Genomic DNA, 19,652 nt, shown 5'->3' with positions numbered 1-19,652 from the left:
TTTCCCCCTAGAACGTCAGGACAACTACTATCTTGTATTTCTTTAACTCTTTTTGAATGTTTTCGAAAACCAATCCAGGACATTCCTTTTGCTTTCAGCACTAGCAGATGTTACAAACTTGCCCAACACTGAAAGCCTCTCTTGGTTAACCTCATGATCCCTCTTCGACACGATCGACTTGTATATGCCTTGTGCCGGGTAAGCAAATATACCGATTGTGGCTGCAAAATGTTAGTCCTTTTTCGAACCTCTGGATCCCGGGCAATACTGGCCTGTTCCCGACTTGGTAACGAGGCCAATGCTTCCTTTACCAAGACCTTTCATGAAGCCTACGGCACCTTCAGCCTTTGCTCCCTTGTACGGCTCTGTAACCAGTCCTGAAACTCCGTTGTACAGCCCCAATCCCAGTGCCTGGCATTATATCTAGATGTTAGTAACTGCAACTTAATGAGGAGGTGAAAGACTAAGACCAAGACTAAGGATCAATGCATAACTAACCTTTCCGCCAACCACGGCGCCACTTTTCCAGTCCTTCACCTTACCATAGTCATCGGCTTCCTCTCCGTAAAGCTTTGGGACATTCCTCAACCCTTCCGCAAACGCCAGCGGCATGTCCAGTAGCGCTCCCTTGGTCATTGCTCCATATACTTTACCAAGACTCTTCCCGGCTGCCAGAGCCGCAGCTCCGCTAGCACTTGCCTTCGAGCCTTGTGCTCCATCTGTTTGCGATTGCTCACGATGCTTCTTGTACTCCTTGAAGGGATCAATGAAGGTACCCCCAAAGGCAACTGTCATATCTGTCAGAGTTCCAAGCACGGATGAGGCGCCTCCCGTCAACGGATCCCAACGCTGGACGTCGGTGTCATAGAATCGGACGCGTAGGCTGCAAAGGGGCAAGTAGTCAGCTATTGTAATTACAGGGTACACTGTTATAGAATTCGCCCCAACTTACGGCTCCAGGTCTGACTTCTTCATCTTCTTTTCAGAGAGGAGCGTCGCTGCTGCTTGGTCGGATAGCTTCACAACGTGCCCCTTCTTTTTGTACAACCAGGTGGCAGACAGGTGCGGTAACGCATCACATATCAAAGCGTTGACTGGCAGGTTACGATGAAGGGACTGGACAGCGCTGTCGACCCCATTTTCGATACGCATCTTCAGTGCAACCTCTTCAGCGGCGCGATGGGCTTGATCTGAGAGACAGTACCGCAAAGCATCGACAAGTTTGTCGGTGGAGAGTGTCTTATGTTGGATTGGTTTCGAACCGGCTCCAATAGAGGCTACTACTCCTCCCCAAAAAGGCTGGCTAGCAGGGGATTTTTCATCAGCACACGACATCGGCTGTCTTTACATGTGATTTTGATTGACTTACTCCCCAAAAAAGGGTACAATGATTGTTGGTCGGGCATTGATCAAGCCACAAGCAGTCGTGCCGGCGCCACCATGGTGCACTACCACCGATACCCTTTTGAAGAGCCATTCTAGTGTGTGCGTTAATCATTAGTGATAGTCAATTTGTGGAATGAGTTGGTTTGCTTACCATGCGGGCAATCCCCAAGATAGAATACTTGGGGTGTGTTTGGATTATTGCCTCCAAGTTTGCTCCAGCCCCTAGAGATAATGACACGGACACCGCATCTACTAGCCGCCTCGAGTATGACATTGGTCAACCTTTGTGGATCATCAATGACGATACTTCCAAAGCCTACATAAACCGGAGTAGTTCCAGCGCGTAGGAAGGTGTCTAGATCCGATGGAGGGTTGTAGATAGGTTCATCCCGCAGAAAGAAGCCACAGACGTCTGTTCCACCGCAAACCGTCAGTTATTGCCTCTAAAACTACCTCATTCTACTTTTCCATAGACTTACCGATCTCTTGGCCCCAATCTGCAGGTTTTGGAATAATCGCAGGAGACCAACAATATGTGTGAGGAATTTTCAGGTAGGTCGTGATACCGGGCCCCATGCTTGCCTGGATGCTGTCTAGACCTAAACTTCTTCGACGCCAATCATTTATGACGTCGCCTAGCCTGTGATTGTGCAACTATCAGTAAGATGAGCTTCAAGTTCCACATACCATACAGACATACCCTTGCCATGTCATCGTCTCAACCACTCCATACGAAAGCCAATTTGCTGTGGACGGTTCCGTATTGTTGTTCTGCAGGTTGGCTAGTGGATGAGGGAAAGCCCTGGTGGCTGACCAAGGCATTGTGAACATGATGTGAACTGGAACTCCAAGTGCTTGAGCGCAGTGAACATGCGCAAAGCTGGGAGGGTTGGCGATGATAGCATTGGCTACAAAGGGCTCGTTGGTCAAAGGGTCTGGACGGAAACATGCCTCCCAGCACCCCTGTAGCATTTCTCCCATCATTCGACGCTTTCTACCGATGTCCCCGCCACGAAGTGACTCTAAAGACGGAATGAGACCGGGATTACGAACCATGTACTGCTCGAGTTAGGATGATTGATGCTTCCCCATTCGAAGGACCGCCAACGTTACTTACCGCCATCAAATCAGCCGGATCACCCCCGATAGGATAGAACTCTAAACCGGAGTCTCTCACGAAGCCAGCAAAATTGTCGTGCGTCGCAAGGCGAACACGGTGACCATACCGACGCAAAGCCGAACCATAGGCGATAAAAGGCTGGACGTCGCCTGTTATTCAACGTTAGAGAAGTGGGTTTTAGACAACGCTTTATCTGGTTTCCATGTACTAAGACAACCACTGTCGAGCAGTTGTTTACTAAGCGCGATGGCTTGCCTCATGTGCAAAGTTCTGAAATTGCTCCAAGCTGTAGACAGCTGCAGCATAGCAGGCCACATTGTGATGCAGAGGAAGTTGTTGAAAAGGGATTGTAACGAACCTCGACTTCCCACTACCTGTATAACCAAATTGAGACGCGGACATGCTGGCCCTGGCTTTTGAGAGTGGGACTCCGGATCCTCTTGCACAATCGGCGGGGATGGAGAATATCGTGGAAGGAGAGAAGCTAGTTGCTCAGGGTTCTTGGATGAAAACGAGATGGATATCCTTCCGTCGCCTATAGTTCGTAAGCAAAATCTGACTACTTCACAACACTTCTGCTTGCGGTTGGAATGTATACCTGTGATAGCCGCTGAACTGTCGACAGATTCGCCAGCGAAGTGAAGCTCGTAGGGAGGCGGCGGGGCATCGTATGCATCTTGGTAGTCGTGATCGTATGATGTGCTGCTTAATTCAGCTGTTCTGGGACCCCCGCCAGCTTTTGACGTAGGTGACATATTCGAGTCGTTGCAGTTCACCGTCGTCTGGCAAGTAGAACAACTTAGCTTCAGCAAGACCATAGGAAACGTCAGCAATTTTAATACCACTCTAACGACATGTCTCACCCTTTGCCTGTATACGAAACCGCGTATTCGTTGCCCGCGGATTCCAGTCCCCATATTTCTGGAACTCCCGAATGCAGAGCAAATTTCTAATTGTCCAGATGCAGAACCTACGGGAGGCTGAAGCAAAAACAATGATTGGCATCAATAAGCTGATTGGTTATCGCGCTACAATGGTCGCTGCATTCTGAATCTAGTTTTTCTTGGCTGCCGAAGTCTGGAGATAATTTCATAGTGGCGGGCTTTCGCTAAGCCCTAGCGACGAAAAAAATAAAAGCACAGGAAAAAGGAGGCATGATGGGTTTCAATTTGCACTTATCGTGGCTGCGTTTGTCCAAAAGGCTCTTGAGGTCGTTTGAGCAAAAATGCTTCCGACAATCAATGACCAACTGAACTGGCTATCTCAGCAATATCATCTTCGTCTTTGTAGTCACTTCCTTAAGCTTTTGGTTCAAGCCTTGCATATTTGTATGCTCTTTTAGTGCTCTTTTTGAGACAATTAGTTTTTTGCACAAACATGATATATAGCAGCCAATTTAGCACATTAATCATTTGGATAAGTAACAGAAAGACAACAAGGTCTACATAATTATTTAAAGAATCTGTATTCTTCCCTTTCGAAATACATTGCGCACTTGAGCGCTTTGACCAGCGTGCCGGGTTCAAACTGAGAAGCGGTTGTCTGAATGCTATGTGGTTTGCAAGTGCGAAATGAATGGCACATCTCCTCTGGTTGTACGTAGAAGCAGATGTTTTGGGTGAGAACAAGGGGAGGCACTTTTCGATTACGGATTATTGAATGAACAGGAAGAGACCCGTGACAATTTTGACATTTGTCCGCAAAGAAGTCAAGGCTTACGTTTGTTTTCCGAATGAACCAGATTAGTGACGCCGGTTTTGGGGCTCAGCAAGTCCATCAGGCGCCTCAAATTTTGCATGGGCTGTAAAAGCCACCAATCAAATAGGTCATTGGATGGCAGGAACCATCCAGATAAGTATACGAAACCGCGTACACGAGATGCAAGGGTACACCATACCCTACAACACCAGACGAAACGCGATGACCCTCCTGCCGGGGTTCGTTACGAAGGCTTGATCCGACAGGGATTTTGGGAATCTCAAATCTGGCCAGAATTTCCAATGGAGATGGCACTGGCACCCAACATACCGATGGCCTCTACTTACAAATCCCAAACGGCTGAGCCGAAACCCAGGCTCATGAACCCCGCTATGGCTCTCTGCACCCCTTGCGCAGCCACATGGAGTCTCTTGGCTATCCGAAGGCAGAAACAAACAACGGCAACATAGAAAGAACATTCTGCATATACGAAGGACGCGTATTCGGAGGTAAGAGAGTGATGAGAAAACTCTGTTTTCGACTACGCGGAGTCGCCAGTCCTACTCGGGCATTAAGTAACATTGCCCTACAATGTCGCAGGCGCAACTCATCTTCTTACCACCCCTAAGCTCTCCCTGGGAAAGATGTTCCATTCAAGGTCCAGTACAAATATGTGAATGACCCTCGCCTGAGTACAACTTCTCTTCCAACTTCTCTCTCGCCTAATTTTTCTTGGCATCCGCTGTTAGTGAATCAGGTGATGAACCACTAGAATCCTTAACAGCCGAAAACTCTTCACTTCTCTGCTCCGGAGCCCTTCCGCGATGGCCTCACAGCCTCCGGCGGGCATCGGACCGCTGCCGGCCTCACCGGCCGGCCCCGATCGGGGCTCTGGGCCACCTCCAGAGCCAACCTCTCCACCAAGGGCTAAACGCCGCCGCAATACCGAGACTCAGCCACTCCGGCCCAGTCTCGCGGGAAGCCAGCCTAACACCTTCAATCCAGCCCCCCCAACGGCAAAGGGGACTCCGATCTCAACTCCAGCCACTGGTAGGACCGCCACTGGCTCTGTCTTGTCCGCCCTGGACGAGGAGGCCAGGCACTATGAGGCCCGCAAGGACGTCTTCTTAACCATCGCGCAGTCTGTTGATAATGTCGTCTCCAGCTTTGAGGGCCCCAGGAAGCAGATCGCGAAAGAGGCTACGGCCTATGTGATCCAAGCCCTAAAGAAGCTCATCAACAAGGAACATGCTCCGCCACTGAGCCGGAGCTGGGCCGCCGTCACGGCCTCGGCACCAGGTACAGCTCCAGACCCCCACCGGGCTCCGACCCGCCCGCAGGCCAGACCCCAGACAAGATCCCAGGCCCCACCCCAGCCCCAACCTCAACCGAAAGAGGACCTCCGGGTCTTCGCCCGCATCCCGGAGGAGGGCCTGTCGGCTGCCCGAAAGAACGCTCCCTTTGCCCTCCGCCAGACAGTTTGCCGAACCTTCGACCTCCAACTGGCAGATATCCCTCATATCTACCACATTGCGACCGGATACTCACTGAGGCCGTCAAACAAGCAGATCCAGCAAGGCCTCCTCGCGGACAAGCAAAAACTAGCGGGCTGCTTAGGGGCTTACAAGATAGAGACCCCGATAAAGTGGTTTACCTACGTCGTCCCGCGCTGCCCAGCCAAACTGTGGAGCGTTGATGGGGACGCCCTGGACCCAGCCACCTTGATCGAAGACGAGGTCTTTGCCCAGACAAGACTGAAGCCCACCCGGGCCCGGCAATCCCGCCTTGGGCCGAACCCCATTACGAACGAAGTCTCTTGGGTCATCTCATTCCTAACAGAGGTACAGCCCTTCAGACTGTTCAACCAAAGCAGCAGGTCCCAACTCATTCAGAAGAGGAAGACGCTCATCAGACACGACCCCGGCTGCCAGGGCTACCACTCAAACAGCTACTGCAACCGACAGCCGCTCTGCAACAACTGCAGCAGACCTTCAGACTCGCACGAGACTGGGCCCTGTACAGCTAAACCGAAGTGTGCGAACTGTTGCGGCCCGTTCCAGGCTAGCCACAAGAATTGCCCAGCCAGGCCTATGACGATGAACGGCATCCCTGCCCTCCCAGACCGGAAGGAGCGGGCTCGGATCCGCAAGGTTGGACAGAAGGCCTATGACGCCCTCTATGAGGCCGGCCTAAGCGCCTCTCGGAACAGCACCCAACAGCCTGGGGATCTCCCTCCCACCGACCAGGATCAACCGCCCGGCTCCAAGCGGCCACGCAAAAGGACACCTTCCGAGAGCTCAATTGTGTGCCTCGGGGACAGGGACACCGATAGTAGCAGCATGAGTGAGGATGAGCCCGAGGATGCCGAGGGTCCTCCCCAGACTAACCAGACTAACCGCGCTATCCTACCTCTCTTGAGCAGGAGTCAGAGGGTAGCCCAGAAACCGGATTACAACGTTGCTAATGCCTACACCCACCTGGAACTCGACTCGGAGACGTAGGCCGAAGCAGGCCTCTCCACAGGTGCTACGCATAGCTCAGTGCAACGTAGGGAAGCAGTCGCCAGCACATACAGCTTTCCTGGAGCTCTGCTGGGCTGAGCTGATCGACATTATACTGGTCCAGGAACCCTGGATAGGCTATGTTGACAAAATGCAAATCAACACACACCCAGGGTTCGATTCCTACGTCCCAGTGGATTCCTGGAAGGACAGGGAGACCAGACCTAGGGTAATGACCTACATACGGAAAGGGAGGAAGTGGAAGGCCCAGCAGCAGAGGCCCGCACAGACAAGGGACATCTTATGGATCACAGTTAACAACGAAATTACTGTGGTTAACGTATACAGGCAACCAGGAGATCCCCACAGTCACACGACCACAACCCTCCTAGGATACAGGCCGCCAGAAAGAGTCCTTGTGGCAGGGGACGTGAACGCTCATCACTACTCCTGGGAGCCCGGATCGAGGAACAGGAATAGGGGGGACGACATAGCAGACTGGGCAGATGGCCACGGCCTGTCTTTCATCGGCGAGACAGGGACTGCGACCCATGCCCAAGGCCATGTACTTGACCTTACCTTCTCGAACATTCCGCTCGCACACGCAGTGGTCAGCCCACACCTTCACCCAGGGGCCGATCATCAAGCAATTGTCTCAACAATCCCGCTTCATAGGCACCGACAACAACAGACAGATCAACCACGGTCACTATCAGTCCCAGACTCGGCCCTACCCCGGTTTAGAGACCTGATCAGAGCAGGAGTCTTAGTCTTACCTACCCTCCAGAACGCACCTACCCCTGCCGAGTTGGACACCCAAGCGGAACGACTAGTCGACCTTCTCTCCACGGCTGTCCAGGCTGTAGGAAAGAATCGAGGAAAGCATGGGAAGGGGGCCCCTTGGTGGACACAAGAGTGCGCAGAAGCCCACCGAACGTACCGCGAGGCCTGCTGCCGACAAGCCCAAGAACTAGAGCAGACCCCACGTCTCGCTACCCTCGAAGAGCAGAAGGTCTTCTTGAGTACAGTCAGGAAAGCTAAGCGGGCCTACTGGGCTGCTAAGATCGAAGGAGTTACCTCGGACCAAGAACTCTACAAGATTATGGGCTGGCGAAAGGCTAGCCTAGGGCTCAAAGCCCCCCCTCTGGTAGTGGAGGGCCAGACGATCAACGACACTCAGGCTAAGGCCCAGGCACTCCGAAGAGCCCTCCTACAGAGGTTCAGTGCACAGGATGACCTGCCCGGAGACCCGTTCGACGTCCCTACGGTCTCTCGACGACGGATACCCTGGCATGATGCCATCAGTAAAGAAGAGCTGAGGGAGGCTACCCTGACAAAGACCACGACCCCTGGCATCGACGGGATCACAACACGGCTGCTTCAGGCTTGCTGGAACCTTGTATCCGAGCCTGTCAGACAACTGTTCCAGGCCTGCATACAGACGGGTTACTTCCCCCAGCCTTTCCGCAGAGCAGAGGTCGCTATGATCCAGAAAGTAGGGAAAGCAGACTTCTCAAAAGCCGGATCTTGGCGGCCAATAGCCCTGCTATCTTGTCTTGGGAAAGGTCTCGAGAGGCTGATAGCCAGAAGAATGTCCTACCTTACCATCCTAGAAGGGGTGACCAGCCCACAACAAATAGGGGCTCTACTTGGCAGGTCAGCGGTTGACCTAACCACCTGCCTCGCCCACGACATCGAAATGGCCCTTGACAAAGGGCTCACAGCTACATTGGTGACGATGGACGTCCAAGGGGCTTTTGACTCTGTCCTTCGGAACCGGCTGATTGTCCGGCTACGCCAACAAGGCTGGCCTCACAGCCTGGCCAAACTGATATTCCACTTTGCTTCAAACCGAACAGCCAGAGTCAGGCTGGAGGACGCAACAACAGAGGACTTCCCCCTGGCTTGCGGGCTGCCCCAGGGCTCCCCGCTGTCTCCTATTCTCTTCCTGCTTTACATCGCAGACATCTTAGCAGAAGACCCGAAGCTTCGGTTCGGGTACGCAGACGACATCGGCCTTCTGGCTATGGGCCCTTCCCTTGAGAGTAATGCTGCGAGCCTCGGCCAAGAGATCACACGTATCCTCGACTGGGGAACGGAGAACAAGGTCGCTTTTGACCCAAAGAAGTCCGAGGCTATCCACTTCACAAGGAAACATAATCAGCAAAGAGATCTGCCAGAGATCAAGGCGAGACACCTTAGAATCGTAGCATCAACGAAGCCCATACGTTGGCTAGGGGTCTGGTTCGACAAGAGGCTTTCTTTCCGACACCATGTTGAAACAAAGCTGGCTGCGGCGACGAAGGCGGCCCAACATCTTAGACACCTGACAAACACAAAAGGCGGGCTCCCAGCCGCTGCTGTACGCAAGGCTGTGATCTCCTGCGTCCTGCCAATCGCCCTCTACGGGGCTGAGACCTGGTATGGAGGCATGACCAAGCCAGCCCCTGGCAGAGCCATCGATAGCGGCCGCAATGTTTCTCTCCCGATAGATGAAGTCACTACAGGCCAGAAGGGTCTTGCAATCAAGCTCGAAAGGGTCATCACGACGGCAGCAAGGGCTATCCTGCCGGCCTGGAAAACAACCCCAACGCGCAGCCTCCTTAGGGATGCTGGACTACCACCAAGCAAGGTGGCTCTAGAAGGAGTCCGCCTACGCTTTGCAGCACGTCTAAAGAAGGTCGATCTACAACACCCTCTTGTCCCGAGGCTCTCCCAACGAGGGCGGCAGCAGACGAAGCTCCAACGGACTGCAGACCTTGCACCAAAATGCCCGAGACCAGCACTCATCCAACCGCAGCACCTCCCAGGCTCACAAGACCTCATAGTCCTGCAGACTAAGAAAGAAGCAGCCAAAGCTTTCCAGGCCTGGCTAAAGACCGTACCAGACAGCCACATGGTTGTCTTTTCCGATGGCTCCAAAGCGACGAACGGAGCCACAGGATATGGGTTTGTCATCTACCGCAGCAACAGGCGCGTGGCCCAGGGCTGCGGCCGACTCGGTCTAGCAGAGGTGTTCGACGCTGAGGCTGAAGGGGCGAGGATAGGACTCCGGCGGGCCCTCTTAACCTCCCAAGGCCAACCCATACACATCTGCATCGACAACACCAGTGTCATCCAAGGAATACGGGGCGAGGCCCCAGACACCTCGCAAGCAGCGGTTCTCGAGATCCAAGCTGCTGCTAGGATATACAACATCCACACCCACTGGGCGCCAGGGCACGAGGGGATTAAGGGCAACGAAGAGGCGGACCGGCTAGCCAAGGAGGGCACAGCGCTGCCAGTCCCGCTAGGCCAACTAGCTACACTCTCCGGGATCAAGAGGCTTGGTAGAGAACGATTGCGAAACCAGTACAGACAGTGGTGGGGTAAAGAGGCGACAGAACGCTACACCCAGCTTGGACTGAGCTTACACTTCTCCTGCCCTCCCGAACTCGCCCTACCACGGAGCACCCTTCACCACCTCTTAGCGGCCCGGTCGGGCCACGGGGACTTTGAACACTATCACCGACGCTTTAACCACACCGAAGCTTTGCTAACCTGCTCCTGCGGGGAGGCAAAGGAAGTAGATCATCTGGTCTACTGCCCAGCGACCCTGGCGAGGAGGCAGCAGTGGCCCACCCTCTACCCAACTGGTCCGCTCGACCCCATAGGACCTATGGGGTCTCTTGAACGATACTTCAAGGGACTAATGACTGACCCAAAAGGCTTTGAGGCCTTCCTGCACGTGACAAACTTCTTCCGGAAGATCTGTCCACGCTACTAGGGAACGGGCTTCGGCACGGGATCTAGACAGCCAACTCAACCCCTAAAGGGAAATAGACGGGAAGCAATGAAACTGGGGAACCAGCGGGAACCAGGGACAGATAGAAGGCATAGTAGCCATCAGGCAGGATTTGGAGGACGAAAGGAAGGGCGATGTATGAAGTACATAGTCCTAGCCCACGGCTCTCCACGCCACATACCCTTCGGGAGGTCTGCGACAAGGGTTCCAACCTTGCCGCCATGGCGTTAAATACAACAACAACAACAACAACAACAACAACTACAACTTCTCTTCCTCTACTGAAATTTTTCTCTCTCGCCAACTTCTGCTGCGACTCTTGCATGCTTCTTCGTCTTTGTTTAGCTCCTTCTATATCTAGGCAACCAACAGCATTAGAGGGAACTCTTCGCGTTCTTAGCAGCTTGGATTCGAAAACTTCCCGACCAAAGGAAACACCCTAGTTGTCTCGACAGAAAATCATCAAGTCAACGAGCTTCATTACCTGTAGCAACATGTACGACTTTGGCCACCATTCGTCCTTGATGATGGAAGCAAGAGCTTCCGCCGCACAAGACGAACCTATTTTCAAACTATACCATTACAATCCAACCATTGCTGGTGCCATCATTTTCGTTGTTTTATTCGTCGGAACAACAGGATTTCACTTCTATCAACTTTCACGGTCTCGTTGCTGGTTCATGATCCCTTTCGCCCTTGGGGGAATCCGTGTGTTTTCTCATCTCCAATACACCTTAACCAAGCCTGAAATCCGCTAATCTCTCCCCTTATAGTGGAACTAATTGGCTACGCGGCCCGCGCCCGCTCCGGCCAAGAGTCACCAGACTGGACACTAGTCCCTTACATTATCCAGGCTCTCCTCATTCTCGTCGCTCCAGCCTTATTCGCCGCTACGATTTATATGGAGCTTGGCCGTATTGTAACTTTGATAGACGGGGAAGACCTGACTCTCATTCGCAAGGCATGGATGACCAAGCTTTTTGTGTGCGGCGACATACTGTCATTCATGGTCCAAAGTTCAGGTATGTGAGACAAGTAGCCATTTCCTAGCCTGGCAAATCTCAGACTTTGCGTATAACTAACAGTTTTTGACTAGGCGGTGGCCTTCAGGCCACTGGTGGAGCGTCAATGATGACCACTGGCGCAAACATCACCGTCGCGGGCCTCTTTATTCAGCTTCTTTTCTTCGGCCTTTTCATCGTTGTCGCTGTTGCTTTCTATGTGAAAGTCTGTCAATATCCTACAGCTTCGTCTCACAAAGTCGCCTGGAAGAAGCACATGGTAGCTCTCTTCATTGCCAGCTTGCTTATCATGGTGCGCTCTGTGTTTAGGGTGGCTGAATACCTGCAGGGCTTTGATGGTTACTTGCTCAGTCACGAAGCATACCTATATGGTTTTGATGCTTTGCTGATGTGGCTCACCATGGTACTTCTCAACTGGATTCATCCTGCCGAGATCCTTGCTTTACGTTTGCGGCACATAAGAAAACAGGCTGATTACGTCATGGACGACGTTCCCAGCGGACACCACAGACTGAGGTCGGATCTGGCGTAGCGGCGATCGTTGAACTTTCTTGCTTAGCCTATGTAAAATGGACTTTTCTACTTACAATGATACAAAGTAAGGCAAACATTTGCGTCAATTCGATGCGTGGGTGAAGTAGGTAGGTACTACTTTGATATTGGGCTAGATAATCCAGCACATAATGCTTTGCTCAAGCACCTCCTAAGATCATGAAGAGTTTTCTCTAATCCGCGTCGACTTATACCGTCCTAATTCCACGTCATCCAAATTCGTCCCATTGTTCACAGACTAGGCTTGGATATAATACTCACAAGAAAAGCTTGGCCGAGGCTGGACCCACAGAGAAACAGGGATGACCAGGCAAGGGAAATGTGAGCGTTTTGAGACTAGTAGTAGCCGGCTCCGCCACGTCAGACACGCGGCATTTACACGGGGGGGGGTTCCGATGCGAGCTGGATCCGTCAAATTCTAGAGGCTTTAAATCTGCCCCTCTCGCTAGAAACGCTTACTTTTCGGAAACCAAAAATTGTCCGCGTTTAAATGGTGACCAGTGGTAATCAGAAACCCATTCTCGTGGAAAAGATTGCCCGAATAAAAAACAGCAGCTTTGCGGTTGTATCCTTTCCACCAATGGTCGGCCTACGGCGTCATCACAAAAAATCTCGCAATGGTTGTCATGAATGCAAACGAAGGAAAGTCAAGGTACATTTCGCCCTCTCGCTCACCTTTTCATCTTTCTTTTCGGCCGCATAAACGTCGAGAACGCAAAAAAAAAAAATTCTCACCCCAGCTCACCGAGTAACGCAGTGCGATGAAAAACGACCGTCCTGCTTCCACTGCTCGAGGCTTCACCTTCCTTGTAGTTTAGCAACGACAGGCACGTCGTCAGCTGCTACGACTTCACAAAGCCCTTCTGAAGGGTTCCTCACATCATTCGACAGGACAGGCATATCTCAAGATGCCGTGAATACAGCTATTGACGACGACTTTCTAAGTTTCGGTGTTGCGGTCGACGCTGGAAGGGTTCCTCTTTGGCCTCTCAACGAGTCGAAGGGCCGGGAATTAGAACTCATGCACCATTACTCTACCTATACCTGCAATACTCTTGCTCTGCGAGAGGACATGAAGCACGTCTGGAGAGTTGTTATTCCTCGAGAAGGTTATTCTCATCCCTTCGTCATGGATGGCATTCTTGCGTTATCTGCATTGCATAAAGCCTATCTGATCCCGAGCGACCGAGAAGCATACCTTACAATTGCTGCACATCACCAATCGTTGGGTCTGGAGGGTTTCAGACCGCTTTTGACCAATGTCACGGAGCAAAATTGGAAGCCCGTGTTCTGCTACGCTACTGTTGTAGCACTCTATGTTTGCTTACTCCCTGCAAGATCAGACAAGGGACAATTGTCAGCTCCGGTTGCCAATACCCTAGAAATGATCCGCTTTGTAAGAGGCATTCGATCTGTTCTCCAGCCGTTTATCGAACACCTTCCACGGTCAAATTTTGCTCCGCTGGCTCAGGGCGTCTGGATAGTCCAATCATGTGAGATATCAGACTAGTAGGTTACAATGCTACCGCCTATTTATCTTAACTAACATCGAGTACCAGTGATCCGCCCTTGGAGCAATCCCTTTTGCCGCGAGATACATTTGACGCTTTGAGACGCCTTGGATCCTTCTTCCGCCACGACCCACAGTTGACAGCCCCTCAGGACTACGAAGCGGCCGTGTCTGAGCTGATGTTCTCAGCCAAGCTTATGGCCAGCGCCGGTCTGCATATTGAATGTGGCATGGTCTTATCCTGGCCCTATGTCTTGCCTGCAAGTATACTAGCTGACATCCAAGAGCTCAACCCTTACGCGTTGGTCCTCCTGTCCTACTTCTCTGCTTTCTTGGCTATCATGGGAACTAGATTCTGGGTCCTTGAGGGATGGGGAACGCAGCTTCTTAAAGATATCGAGGCTTTACTAAAGGATCTTCCGCCGTTTCATGAGATCTTGACGTGGCCAAAAGAGCAGGTATCAAGGCTGAACGGAATCTCTTGATCAACAACTTCAGTGTAAAAAGAAGAAGAACGAGACAGGATCCTCATTATTGCAGCTTTCCCTTTGTGCTGCGATTAGGAACCATGACCCGCTCCTGACAGATCCACCGTACTTGACTCGTAGTAGCTGTTGGTCTCTCTGCGCCCTGGAAAGTATTGTCTGAGGGCATAGTTTTCTGTGGTGCGTTTTTTCCCCCTTCCCAGGTGATACAGGAGTATTTGAACGGAACGAAACAAAAGTCGATGTTAATGTCTTCGGCAAAGCCCTTAGCCTGGGTGTAACGAGAATAATTTCAAGGACTAAGTTGTTTCAAAGATAGATCACTAAGTATTGTATAATTCACAAAATTTATTACCAGTTGAGCATCCAATCTGTGTAAACTGTAAAAGTCTGAGGAGCATACTTCCCCGAGCTTCAGCGGCGTGACTTACATGCCGATTGAAGATCTCTACAATACTAAGGACGGAAAAAATAGTGGACCTCCTACCATGCCAGAGAAAATTTGGAGGAAGGTCTACACTGAGCCGATCCAGGAAATGGTCGATGCGGTGCAGTCTTGTAGCTGGTGGGTAAGGTAGTATTCCTCAAACAGACCAAACGTGTTGGAAAGTCCAAGAGTGCAAAAGAAGATGCTGGCAGCGCCGGCCGCGACCATCCGGGCTCGTGAACCGCCATCAAGTGTCACTCCAAAAGCCGGTGAGGCTTTCTCAGTGTCATTGATGGGAGACCTTAGTCCTCGCCCAGGCACTCTGACATGTCGACGCAACTCGCGGGCCGGCAGAGACGGACGTCTTCACCTCCTGAATACGCGCCTACGCCATCTCCGACCAGGACAACACCGGTGCCTGGATCCGCCGCCACTGGCTGCGCCTCTTCTACACCGCCTCGGTGCGCCCCTTCAACCGATACGCCCTTGCTGCTCGGAGCGGCATCTCGGGAGAGCAGTAATACAACTTCCCCTGTCTCGCCGACGGCCACGTCGTGTCCCCGTCCTGGATCGCCGCCAACATCCAGTTCGCCGGCGCCCTCGGGGCCGTGTATCCCGACACCGACTTCATCGTCGAGGGCGACACCCCGTCCCTGCTCTATCTCATCCCCAACGGCCTGTCCGATCCAGAGTATCCCGAGTGGGGTTCCTGGGGCAGCCGATACGGCCCAGTCAACTACGGCGAAGGCCATTATGCCGAGTTCGTCGACGCGGTCCGGTCCGACGACGGCAAAGTCGTCATGGGCTCGCACCTCACCATCTGGCGCTGGCGTGGTGCCTTCCAGAACGACTTCGCAGCCCGCATGAACTGGGGAGTAGCCGATTCCTTCGCCCGGGGCCGACACCCACCAATGGCCGTCGTCAACGGCGACCGGTCGCGTGACGTGCTGAAGATGGATGTCGTCGCGGGGCAGAAGATTGTTCTCGATGCCTCCGAATCCTGTGACCCGGACGGCGAGCGGCTGACGTACAAATGGTGGCAATATCTCGATCCGACGTCGACGCAGAACAAGCCCTTCAAGACCGTGCCGCGGCTTGGGCTGAGCGGGATCAATGTAACCAAGATTACGGTGACGATACCGGAGGAGAAGGACTTGAGGAAACAAGGGAGAAACCAGCATCCAGAGGAGGATAAACACTTGCACCTGATTCTTGAGGTTTTGAACGGGAGCTGGTTGCGTATCGGCGGGTTGTCTTCACCAAAGTCGCTTCAGCCGTCGAGACGACAAGGCACGATGAATTGTAAAAAGTCTTAAGCATGGGAAAACCTCGGATGGGAAAGTGTTTACATCTTCTGTTGTACGTATAGACTGTCAAAACAGCTTAAAAATATGACATTTAATAAACACCAAGTCACAAGGCGACTCGCAAATCCTGCCTCCGAGGGCCTCCGAGGGCCTCCGTAGTGTCTTTCACGTGCGTGATAGCCTCTAATTCAATATGACCTAACCGCTGAAAGCTCGGAGGTCCTTAATGTTGGTGCCAACTTCGTCAGGCAGGCAGCATGCAGAGCCGGTGTTTGCGATCCAGGAAGTTTGCGCGTAAGCGTCATTCTTGCTAAAAACGTCGAGGTATTTTTTGTCATGAGCGTATTGGTAGTATCCCTGAGGCGACACAAAGATCCCGGTTTCTTTGTGAGCGTACCAATACCCGTCGCTACTATCGAAGATGAAATCGACTTGACCGCTAGTGTAGAGTTGGCCAGACATGATGACCTTATTTTGAAGGCAAGGGTCGGCGTTGCGGCAATTGTTCCAGGTGAACCCGTAAGAGGTAGTAGCCAGAGCGGCTGTAATGAGAAGAGTAAGATTGACCATTGTGCTGGAGTGCTTTTCTAGACTCTTAGTTAAGACCTTCAATTTGTATTTAAAGTTGCACTTACGTTGCACAAAGTAGCAGGAGACTTTGCAGTATTTAAGGTAGTATGTAAAGTTAGTTGTTGTGATGGAATAATTTCCTCTGTAGAAAGCGCTGTTGAGTTACATTTTATAAGTTTCCCTACTGTTCAGTTGTCTCCTTAGAGAGCTTGGACTAGGTCATCTCAACAATGATTGGCTCCGACGGACTTTAGGAATATTTCTAGTTCTCCGTTCATATTGACTCCAGAAAGTCTATGTTCCACGGCAATCTATATCCGGCTAAGCCTTAGAAGCAAAACTGCTCCGCCCCACGTCGCTTTGTTGTTAGAATAGAACCAAATGTTCCTAAATTACGCACTAAGCTATTTATCTATTTCAAACAGGTCAAGATAGCCAACTTCGCCACGAAGCAAAAGCTTCAATAATACAAAGTCTAACTTATTTTCTCATTTTCTGCAATGTATTGTCACGCCAGAAAATACCTAAACTAGTTAAGGCTGTAACACTGCCTTGTAGGGTTATTCTGTCTAATGTAAATTTCTCTTCTGCTCTCCTTGTTTCATCTTCTGGTCTCCGCCCCTTGTGTCTCATAGTCCAGCTGTGTCGTTACAGATCACTATGCATGGTTTGCATAGTTACCTACTCTCTCCACCTGGTACCTAACAACTCAGCGATTCCGGCGATGCCGACAGATCCCGGGTTGCCCGGCAAAGCTCAACGGTTCCAGAGATCCAGCTGCCCAGCCGTCCAGCCAGTTAGAACAACTCCGACGATTCCGGCAGAGCCCAGGAATGGTCTGCTATGCCCCGGCACGGATTTCGGGGCCAGATAGGTTGAAAAGAAAGGGGGGCGATGGCGCGATATTAAGTCCGACGAGACAATCATGAAATCATTTTTGTAGCCTTCTAAACACTCTCTCTACATAAAACACGAAAAATATAAATGCTAACGATAGGAAAGAAAATGCAATTACTAGCTTAAAGGTAGAGCGCTCCTCTAGCCAAGGAGAAGATCTAGCTAGAAGTGTCTATTAGTAAAAGTTAAGCTAAGTTAGTCTTGTCCACTACTCCCTATCTGCCCGCTTGTACTAAGGCCGCGCATCACCCATCTCTCCTGCTCCCGAAATCGATTCCCCTACATTTCCTTAAAAATTACACAATCTCCTACCCTGTCATCAATATGTAGGCGATAGCTTTCATGATTATGTCAGGCCTTATAATTACCGGCATCGTCATTGAGGCCACCGCGCTCAAGTCCTTCTGGCAGCTGGTCTTAGGCCACATTGTCGTCTACTCGGGCATTAGTTTAGCCTCCAACTGTGTGCCTATGTACATTTCCGAGACCTCCCCGGGCTGGGTGCGAGGCACGTTGCGACAGTTACTCGTTATGCTGACCCTTTATATGTTAACCTATCCTTAAGAAGCCTTCCTAGCTCTTTACAATTTCTTCACGTTATTTAGTACATCCCTGGCCATTCTTGTGTTGTATGCGTTGAATAGCCGCAGCGACCCGTACCAATACCTGTAAGTTAGAACTTACCAACATTAACATTAAACACCTGTAGTACTATTTATATAACAGCCTCTCCTAATAGTCTAGCCGGTTCACAGTATCGTCATTCTCTGCCAACTTATCGTTCCTAGTAGATATATCCCCTTCTAGTTCTTTCTCCCTAAGTTGCCCTGCTACCTTATCTACTGCAGCCGTTTTGATAAAGCTGAGGTGGTCCTCCGCTCCCTCTCCAACCACCCGGAAACGGTTCCTCAAGACATTAAGTTTCTCAAGGCCCAGATCGAGGAGCAACGCGAGAATTACGCCGTCGTGACGGTCCTCTACTGCATCCGCGGAACCAACCTCCGCCGCACCGTCATCGCCATGAGCGTGCAGATCCTCCAGTAGGCCCAGGGTGTTTATTTGACACAAACCTTCATCGTGACGTTCATCCAGAAGCTGGTCTTTCCCGACGCCCTTCGCGCCAATGGCATGGTCACCGGCTGCGGCTCCTCCGTACACATCATCTTCTTGACTTTTAATAAGATAGATCGTCACAAGTCGCTGTCGTAGGGCGCCATTGGTTTCGCAGCGTGCATGATTGCCACAGGCGCCGCCGCGACCCAAGACCTCTCGGGGAAGTGCCCAGCTACCGTGACCAACGCCTCGGTCTCTCTGTTGATTTTGTGGTATTGAATTTTCGGCTTCACCTGGGGCCCCGGTGCGTGGGTCACCGCCGCCGAGGCTGGCACTGGCCAGCTATGAGAACGCATGCTGTTCCATGCATCTAGTTATTTCCCAAGTAGCACCTTGCAACTATTGCATTTAAGCTACCTCCCTTTGCTGCATTATATAGCTGACTTGTAGCTACCACTTTCAACATCTATCATCCCAGGTGTATGTCCACCGTCGCCTCTAGTGCGAAGATGATCTCGCCTCTTCCTTGCCATCTCTAAACGTTCTTCCCACCCCTCCGCTGTGTCTGGGCATCCATCCCCTGTCTCGGGGTTCCACGGCATCTGCTCTCCAGATCCAATCCCACCCTGACGGACAACATCCGTCCCCCAAAGACCAGACACCCAGAACTTCGTATCCTTTGGTAGTAGTGGCGTCTGGCAACCCCAACTATCGCCATCCCACAACGCGGTCTCGGCGATGAGGATCTCCTCCTGCAAGGCAAGAAGCCACTCGTGGATGGCACACACGGCCTCGCCAAGGGTGACACAGGGCTTCTCCTGCACTTGAATGAAGAGCTTCGGCTCCTTGGTCATGAACAAGTACGGCTGACGCCTGCACTTCTCGTAGCGGCAGCGGAACTTCGTGACGCCTGCGCGCTTAGCCTCGTCGACCTCGGCCCAGTCAAAGTCGTGCAGCTCCGTCATCCTTTCGCTAACCGCAAGGAAATCGTCAAAGATGCCAACGGATGCCGTGATGTGGGAGAGGAGTGGGTAGGTGGCAGGCAGCGAGGCCACGGGGTGGAACGTCTTGGAACCGTCGGGGTTCTCAGTCACGAACGGTTCCCGGTTCTCGAACGCCTCGCCTGGTGTAGCCGTGCTGTCGAGGACGGTGATGTCCTTGAGGGGTCCGAAGATCGGCCAGACAAGGAGCAGGGCTTCGAGGCATTCAAAGGCGGCGGACTGGACTTTGTTCCAAAAGTCTTCAGAATGCTCGTCAGACTGGGGGAGCACTGTGCGTTCAGTTATGTTCTTTGGTGAGTAGACGATGTCGAAACGGGCCTCTCCTGTAGAAGACATAGT

General features: G+C 51.9%; 6 protein-coding genes across 6 annotated transcripts; 4 read left to right on the top strand and 2 right to left on the bottom strand.

Moving 5' to 3' along the window:
* Window positions 1–231: 231 nt before the first annotated feature.
* Window positions 232–3,324, bottom strand: CDEST_15219 (Putative UDP-glucuronosyl/UDP-glucosyltransferase, Glycosyltransferase family 28; the record flags this gene model as incomplete). The annotated part of the gene is made up of 9 exons (XM_062931375.1): window positions 232–411; window positions 499–883; window positions 953–1,303; window positions 1,370–1,478; window positions 1,538–1,798; window positions 1,866–2,026; window positions 2,087–2,445; window positions 2,504–2,655; window positions 2,865–3,324. The coding sequence occupies 9 exons, from the start codon at window positions 3,322–3,324 to the stop codon at window positions 232–234; spliced, it is 2,418 nt and encodes an 805-aa protein (XP_062787426.1).
* Window positions 3,325–10,983: 7,659 nt separating this feature from the next.
* Window positions 10,984–12,043, top strand: CDEST_15218 (Putative RTA-like protein; the record flags this gene model as incomplete). The annotated part of the gene is made up of 3 exons (XM_062931374.1): window positions 10,984–11,197; window positions 11,263–11,511; window positions 11,586–12,043. 3 exons carry the CDS (start codon window positions 10,984–10,986, stop codon window positions 12,041–12,043), a joined length of 921 nt encoding a protein of 306 aa, XP_062787425.1.
* A 504-nt stretch (window positions 12,044–12,547) lies between these two features.
* Window positions 12,548–14,151, top strand: CDEST_15217 (Putative fungal transcription factor). Its single transcript, XM_062931373.1, has 3 exons — window positions 12,548–12,715; window positions 12,877–13,572; window positions 13,623–14,151. Exons 1-3 carry the CDS (start codon window positions 12,681–12,683, stop codon window positions 14,056–14,058), a joined length of 1,167 nt encoding a protein of 388 aa, XP_062787424.1. The 5' UTR covers window positions 12,548–12,680; the 3' UTR covers window positions 14,059–14,151.
* Window positions 14,152–14,687: 536 nt separating this feature from the next.
* CDEST_15216 (uncharacterized protein) lies at window positions 14,688–15,801 on the top strand (the record flags this gene model as incomplete). Its single annotated transcript, XM_062931372.1, has 2 exons — window positions 14,688–15,002; window positions 15,073–15,801. 2 exons carry the CDS (start codon window positions 14,688–14,690, stop codon window positions 15,799–15,801), a joined length of 1,044 nt encoding a protein of 347 aa, XP_062787423.1.
* A 1,800-nt stretch (window positions 15,802–17,601) lies between these two features.
* On the top strand, window positions 17,602–18,303 carry CDEST_15215 (Putative major facilitator, sugar transporter, MFS transporter superfamily; the record flags this gene model as incomplete). The annotated part of the gene is made up of 2 exons (XM_062931371.1): window positions 17,602–17,760; window positions 18,067–18,303. The coding sequence occupies 2 exons, from the start codon at window positions 17,602–17,604 to the stop codon at window positions 18,301–18,303; spliced, it is 396 nt and encodes a 131-aa protein (XP_062787422.1).
* A 440-nt stretch (window positions 18,304–18,743) lies between these two features.
* CDEST_15214 (uncharacterized protein) lies at window positions 18,744–19,649 on the bottom strand (the record flags this gene model as incomplete). The annotated part of the gene is made up of 1 exon (XM_062931370.1): window positions 18,744–19,649. The coding sequence occupies one exon, from the start codon at window positions 19,647–19,649 to the stop codon at window positions 18,744–18,746; it is 906 nt and encodes a 301-aa protein (XP_062787421.1).
* Between the last annotated feature and the right edge of the window lie 3 nt (window positions 19,650–19,652).

The sequence above is a fragment of the Colletotrichum destructivum genome, chromosome 11 (assembly GCF_034447905.1).
Source record: "Colletotrichum destructivum chromosome 11, complete sequence".
Lineage (NCBI taxonomy): Eukaryota > Fungi > Ascomycota > Sordariomycetes > Glomerellales > Glomerellaceae > Colletotrichum > Colletotrichum destructivum.
This window is presented reverse-complemented; position numbering and strand designations above follow the sequence as displayed.